The sequence below is a fragment of the Suncus etruscus genome, chromosome 18 (genome assembly GCF_024139225.1).
Source record: "Suncus etruscus isolate mSunEtr1 chromosome 18, mSunEtr1.pri.cur, whole genome shotgun sequence".
NCBI lineage: Eukaryota > Metazoa > Chordata > Mammalia > Eulipotyphla > Soricidae > Suncus > Suncus etruscus.
In genome coordinates, this window is record NC_064865.1 from 20,995,789 (window position 1) to 21,003,737 (window position 7,949).

At 37.1% G+C, this 7,949-nt stretch overlaps 1 protein-coding gene across 1 annotated transcript in view; it reads left to right on the top strand.

Annotated features, from left to right (window-relative positions):
* NOX3 (NADPH oxidase 3) overlaps positions 1 to 6,414 on the top strand; it is a 234,125-nt gene extending 227,711 nt beyond the window's left edge. Inside the window, exon 15 of the mRNA XM_049764743.1 lies at positions 6,288 to 6,414. Coding sequence (XP_049620700.1) covers positions 6,288 to 6,414 — 127 coding nt within the window. The remainder of the gene's footprint in view (positions 1 to 6,287) is intronic.
* Positions 6,415 to 7,949: the final 1,535 nt, after the last annotated feature.

A 7,949-nucleotide genomic window follows, 5' to 3' on the forward strand; every position in this document is an offset into this window, starting at 1 on the left:
AGGAACCAAACTGTTGGAAGGATAGACAAGTACATACAGTCCCTGCAGTTTAGAGTTTAACCAGGGATATCACTGGGATAACCAGGGTTGACCAAGAGATACTAATTCCTTTACTCACTTCACTAACCTAGGTTCCACTTTTTCTTCTTGTCCATGTTATTGGTGTTCAGCTAACAAGAGCACATGGAAATAAATTGATGAGGCATTTCTGGCTTAATCTGTTTTATGTCCTTTTCCTAAACTCTTGTTCTCTCTTCTCTTGGGTGGACTATTCTATCAGAATATTCCTTCCCATTGCCTCATAGAATATTTTAGAACTCTTTAAAAAATTTTTTTTGGTTTTTGGGCCACACCCAGAGGTACTCAGGGGTTACTCCTGGCTGTCTGCTCAGAAATAGCTCCTGGCAGGCACGGGGGACCATATGGGACACCGGGATTCTTTGGTCCTGGATCGGCTGCTTGTAAGGCAAACGCCTCTGTGCTATCTCTCTGGGCCCAGAATTCTTTAATATTTTCCTAGCCTTGCAGTACCCATTTGTGTTGACTCATAGTCATTACTTGTCACAGGTTACTCATTTTTGCATGTTTTCCCTTCTTTTCTCTTGGCAATGGTAGGGTTGTGTTCTATGTTCTGGTTTTAAAGGGCACGTGAAGGAGGGACACTAGACAGTTGTGTGAATGTCTAGTGAGATGATCTTCTCATCCCTTTTCAGCAGCCCATCATCAAAAATTAGGGTATAACTTAGGGTATAAACATATTATGACATATGACAAGAACACATTAGAACATAAACATAAGGGCAAAAGTCAGTTGTACTTATCCAAGCTTTAATTATGTGTGTGCTTTTCCTGGGAACAATTTCATCTCTTTCAGACCAGAAGAGATTCCCCAAAACTCAGATGCCAAAGGATCAAGTCTCAACCACATGGTCCCTCCATTAAAAATTTTTTTTTAAAAATTAGTTATTTGTAAATATCTTTCAGCTCTAAACTTATAAATGGTTGTCTAATCCCGCTCCATCCACAAACTTACAAACAGATATCTGAAGGCAGAGCCCCAACGTTCCCTCATCCCTGGAATGCACGGTCCCTGGGAAAACACTGGGCTCCAATGAAGAGCTCCCTGCTACCCCCACCAAAAGAGTTTTGATAATGACCTCCTTAAATAATTTTGTGCTCTGCTGTGTAAAAGAAGACTGATGCTTAATGAAGCTTTTAGTGAAGAAATCTCGGAAAGGGGATGCCAATAAAATCTAATTTTTAAACAAGAAAATCTAATATTGAGAAGTATTTCAATATCCTGGCCTTTGTCCAGCTATAAATGAAACACACAATCCAATTACTGTTCTGCACAAAGAACAAAGTCCCATTAATTTTCTTTAAGATGGTTATTAAGGAGATAAACAGTATGTTTTCCCCCCATTTATGTCAAGGATATGTTTGTTCCCCAGCCCACTTGGCTACCCTTACAAGACAGAGCTCTCCTGTCATTAACTCATATCTTTTGGCAAAGATGAGTCAGAAAGAATTGGTGGGCTTGTTCGTGGCCTCCGAAAAGGGTCTTTGTTCTTGAGAATCTTTGAAGTTGGCTCTCAACCATTTCTATTCATCAGCACAAAGCCAAGGGTTCTCAGGGCTCACTCTTTTAAAAAACATTTACCTGTTCACTCAAAGCTGGAGTTTGCTCTTGTTCTAAGAAGGAGTTAAATCAAAAGATGAAAGGGAAAAAGGGACAAAACTATTTTTTATAGAACATGAAAAACAGCACCAAAAAAAATGAAGCTGGAAGGAAAGCACATCAAAGGGACTAGTGCAGTCTCTAAAGGAACCAGAAAATTGCAAAAATAACAGAAAGAGAGAAACAAATTGGTGGGCATCAAAATGAATACAAATAAGGAATGGGGAAGAAAATTAAAATGAGATCAAAGACAGAAAGTAGGAACTGGGAAAGTATATTCTATTGTTTTTATTTGCAACTACTATTCATCACAATGTCTGTTTTTGCAAAAAAAATTGCAAGTATATTCTTAAAAGATCAACAAATAGAAAGTGGATGTCTAAAAAAATCTTGCATTGCTATGTCCAAATTCAGATGTAGCTGTAGGAAGCAACTGTTGTCTAGTACTTAAGTTAGTCACAGTTTTCTATGTACACATAGTTTTCTATGTGTACCTGAAGCACAAAACTCACTCTCCAATTAAAATATAGGTTAATTAAATACATGCCTTGATAGCATTCTCTAACTTATAGAAATGTGCAGCTATCCCAAAATGGAAGAAGCTGTACTTCGTTTAAAAAAAAAAAACATTCTCAATATGTTCCCAAGTTTCAGACAAATGTTCAGAAAATCAGGGAATCATTTCCAAGAAAGTAGACGGAATAAAAATAAATATATCTTTGTCACATCCAGCTACTTTTTTGGTAAGCACACATTGTGCATAAATTCAACCTTCTGGATTTGTGGATCAGTTGCTTTTAACAAATTGAATAAAATAATTCCTGTAGGACTTCCATATTTGATCTACACTCCATATGTTTCTTATGTTGCCCACTTTTTGACATAAAAAACCTCAATTTCTGTCTATTTTTAATAACTTCAGTGTAAATAGTATTATTGTACTAAGTGAATAGAAGAGTACCACCATATATAAGAACAGGCCAACCAACCTAGGAATAAAGAGAGGTTCCCAAACCAATTACATTGAGGAGCTTATATTCCATATTGAATGGATGTATTTTAAACCAACCATTGTTTTCAAAAATGCAGAGATACCTGTCTACTAAATTGAGTAACTGTGTCCATCTGGACTCACTTGTGTTTGTGTGCACACCCTCCAATTCTCATTTGTACATGCATATGTCCAAAGTGTTTTGAAATTACATATTTAAGAAATTGACATTCTGATAATAACATACAGAGCCCTTTATAGAACAAGATACCTTGAACATTCATTCTATAACTATCTTCCAGGTACTCAAAGAAAGAAATGGAAATGGAAATTCCACTTGGGATAAATTATGAATTTGTGAGAAAAATAAAACCACCATAGGCCTATCATGGGGGCATTTTCTAATTTTCATTTAGATAGTATCTTTCTAAGGAAAGACACTCCACTTTTCAGTTATAAGCCAGTGAAGATTCAATAATTATTCAGCACTATTAGGCCAAGTAGCAAAGCATTTCTCAAAGACTATCAGGCCCACATAGCCAAATTGAATTTCAGGATGAATGGTCCCCAGATTCCCAAGCACTACATAGGAAGTCTCCCCACAACACCTTCTATCGCCCCCTCACAAAAAGGACAAAAGAAAATTACGAGCATTTGTTTATTTGTGTGGATAGCACAAGGTGGAACTATCATTATCCTGCCATTTCGGGTGATGTTTAAGAATGGTTAAAATAATAAAAATGGGATGTTCTATAGATAAGAGGTTTGGGGTAGGTTTTTTTGGAATTTAATGAGAGGAAGAGGAGACAAGATTTACAGACAAATGGGTTTTACCAATATCTGTTTCAAGGCTGTAAGTCTCCCCTAGAAAGTTATTCTCATGTTCAATTCTCAGATCTTAGCACAGTGGCCAACATTAGTGGTGAAGGAAAAGCAATAAACAATTGAGGGGAGGCTGTATAAGGGTCCTAACACTTGCTGAAGCAAATAAAATAGGTGGAGAAAGGACTGGAGGGAGCATGATAGCTCTGACAATCACTGTTAACACTTCTGTTTCTATTTAGGATCAACTGAACTATTAGGCTGCAGAGAAAACCACCCCTATAGTTGCCACAAATCAAGTGGGTGATGTGTTACAAAAAAAAAATCCTTAGCACAATTATCATCTGTGGTTATGAAAAAATGATATTGCACGAATGATAATTATGCCATGAATCATTGGGAGGCATTTTCTAATGGAAAACATTCTCCAGAAGAGATCACCCAAAAGTTGCATCCATCCTATGACACCAACTTAGTAAGGCTCTCTCGTCTCTTTCCTGCAACTTCATAAACCCACAGGAAGCTTCTGTTTATCGATTTTATTTGCAGAATACACCCAGGGTATAAAGTAATTTTATTTTTAATGGGGTTTAGGGTCTGCCCCTATAAGGCGTATAACTTACCAAGCATAAAAGTCAGCACAAAATATAGCAAACCTACAATTTAGAGGGACAAGGACTCCAAGGCAGCAGAAGCCAGGAGTCTAACAAGATGGTGGCTTTGCTCTGGGGAGCCCCCACATTGCCAAATATCTTTTGTAGCCTCTGGAATTCTTTGCATGGCTGAGAGAATTTTGAAATAAATGCATCATTTCCAAGCAAAATAGATGCATTGGCTTTCCCCGTTAGCAGTGCTACCAAGAATATTGCAAAGCTTGGCCATCTTTGTGGGGTTTTTTTTAACTATCCGTATTGCAATCAGCAGCTCAGACTGATCAATGCTGCTTGTGTTTCTCCTGACCCAGCTAGAAGATGCTTGCACAGGCTCAGAGGTCTGCAAACTGTAACCTGAGCCATAATTCCTAGTGTTCTTGTACACCTTGTGCAGAAAATCTGGCTTTTGGTTTTGGTTTTAATTCTAAGCAATCACAAGTCATTAAATTTTATTGAAGATTTTTTCCCCTTAATTAAACCTATTGGGATTCTATTGCACTTGACCATGACCTCATAAAAGAAACAAAAAATAGAAGACAGGAGAGAAAATATTTCTCAATAAGGTGCAGAGAGCTTAGCAAACAGACTGGCCTTTTCTACCTTCATGGAAGGTAGGTAATGAATGGTTTTTGTGAGACTGTGGTCATTGCCTTGCCATGGTGGGCACCTGAATACAGAAAAATGTGTACTTAGCACACACAGTAATATATCATGGTTTCAAAGGTACAGGGTAGCTATGAACTGTTGGAGACCTAGTATGCCTGGCAGCCAGCAATGTGAATCCTTTGAAAGAGAGTCTTAAAGGCAGAGAGCATCAAAGAGCATCCTCAGGCTCTGTAAACAGTTCCCAGAGAAGCACACGAAAGGGCAATCCCAGCCCATGTGAAGGGACCAGTGTGCAATCACTTTGGTGACACCTTCATGCAGGAAAAGCTTACTCCACCTACCACTGTGCTTTAAATAAGAGATGCAAGGCTCCCTAGGCCATGAGATATCAAGCTGAGCCAAGCTGTGACTTCTCACTGGCAGTGCCTGATCCACTAAAATGTGATAGTCCAGTATTCAGACATCATATCCAATGTTCAAGTGGAAGTCTGTAATCAGCACGGAGTTAGGGGTTCACAGCCATGCTCTCTCTTTCTTCAGCTCCATGCAGCAGGCTGCAATCGTTTGTAAATTCATGAAAGGTACCCAGTCTAGGGCTTAAGATCAGAGGGCAATGTCTAATCTAAAGTCTCACAGAGTTTTGAGGAGCTAGGGAGAAATGTGCCAGAGACACATTATTTCCTCATGTAGAAAAGGACATGAAGGACTTCGAAGAGGTAATTAATATATCCTAAGATATCCAGTAACAAAGTGATAGAACGAACTCTCTTTAGTATCGCCTTTTTCTTCATCTTCTCCTTAAAGTGGCTTCATTAAGTCTGGGACTCTTATTTTCAGTGGGAAATAGCTTCTGAAGAAGTGTTTTACTCAATTTTAGCCATGGGGATAATTTGTTTAAAAACTGATACAGCCATTTCCAAATGAGTCCACATGATAAGTTCCTTTGAAGTGAAAGTTTGAAATGCAATTGAACCATCAACTTCTTCCTGGGATGTTCTGTCCTCAAACTCAGAATTAGCATACAAGATGTGTCAGACAACCAAGGGAATCTCTAACTAAGAGGCAGACTAGATAGACATTTCCAGACAGAAAGCTAGCATGAAGAAGGTAAAGAGAAGCTGGTGCTGGAGTCTGAAGACTTTCCCTAAGACTATTTCTCAATGTGTGAATCACAGGTCTTCAATATCACCTATGGCTTCACTAACAAGTTATTTCTTGACTTCTAGCTCGGGAATATGTGTCTTAACAGTATGCCTAGATGATTTTTGCACAGCAAAGTCTGAAAAATATTGACCTGGGTTAACTAACATAGCTTTCTTCAGAGATTAGGAAAAGGTTATAATGCAAGATCAAGGAAAACATGGTTTCCAACGACCCCACAGCTAATGGCCACTCCTGGCTTCCAGAAACTCTCTAAATTCTTGCACCCCTGCATTGCCTCCATATCAGGAGATCCAGCAGTTATAATCATTATCTCGGCTTCTAGCAGATCTTGCTTCTGAGTAACACATTTTCTTTCCTTGTCTTGCCTCTGCAGCAGAAACATCGGCGTGTTCTTCTGTGGACCCAAAGGTCTTTCACAGACCCTTCAAAAGATGTGCCGCTTGCATTCATCAGCTGACCCCAGGGGTGTGCATTTTTACTACCATAAGGAAAGCTTCTAGAATTTAGAGATGAAAATCCTGATAGTGTGTAAGTGATTACAGTGGCAAAGGTCAGGGATTAGGGAAAACTTTTTCCGTTATAGTAAATCTAGTTATTTCCATTTTTATCATTACAAATATCAATTATTTTAGGTCTTTGGACCTTATGGTCTCAGTCGAAACTACACAAACTGCCATTTGAATGCTCCAACATCGCCAAAAATGCATCGCCAGTGAAGATGGCTGCTATGTTCAAGAAAAATTTATTGATGAGCACTGAAATAGAGTTTCACATAATTTTCTTATGTCATGAGATATTCTTTTAGCCTATTTTCAGTGACTGAAATTCATACAGTCCTTGTTAGCAGGTGGGCTATTCAAAAAAGATAGTAGGCCAGTCGGGCAGATTACTGATTTAGATATAGGTCATCTTTCCCAAACTTGTTTTCATGCTTGATGTGACATGCAGTATGAAGACTGATGTAGTTGCATGGTTCATAGTCTTCTTTAGAACACATTTCAAATTTCCATCACTTCGACAACAAAGATAATTGCCCTCTATCTGTATCTGATATCCTCTGCTTAGACTAAAGCTTGTCTATTGCTTTATTCCCATCCTGTCAACCTAAGAAATCACCAACAGAAGGTACCATTCATAAAAATCCTCTATATTCTTGAAAATCATCATAAAATTCCCTTACTACCCTTTTTCTAGTTCAAATAATGCAGTTCTTAACCTTTTTCATGCAGGATATATATTTGAGCCTTTCAATCATTCTTTGTTCTTTTCTTCAAATCCATTTCCATTTCCTCCACATCCTTTTAAAATGTGTTGACTGAAATGAAACATCATGTTCTAATAGAAAAAAATGACATATAGAATAGTGATTTTTTTAGACTTTGCATCCTATATGTTTTTCAATTGAACTAAAATCTTTTCTTCTTTTCCTACCTTTTTTTTTCCATATTTCACAGACTCTCTTAAACAAATACATTTTATCACAATCACATCTTAATCCATTATTATCTTGACACTCATCTCCAACCTTAACTTTTGCTTCATAACACGCAGATTTTTATTATTATTATTGGGCTTCTTATTCTACATACTATGCATCTCTTTTACCACTGAAGTGTTCCCAAAGTATCCACCACATAGTATAGTCTTTTAGTAGAATGCACAATATTTAAGTTATATTATTTTTAGAATGTTTTGAATTTTTGCACAACATTAGATGTGTATTTAACTTAATAATAACTAAAGATTTAGAAATACCGTGCAACTTTTGCTTATGATTTCAGTCAAGCTTTTGAATCCAAAGTTAATTTTGATTCAGATTTTACAAATAGAACTTTATATAGTTAAATTGTATGTTCATATTAAACTTTTTGTTGGCAATTAAATTAAGTTAAAATATTTTCTCTTAATCATATTAAGTTGTTTCTTTTCTTATTTGAAAATCAAATTACTCTTTAGTCATTTTATTTTGTCTAATGTAAGTAGAGTATACTTGTCCTAAAAAATAAAATAAAAAATATTCCCCTCATTTCTGGTA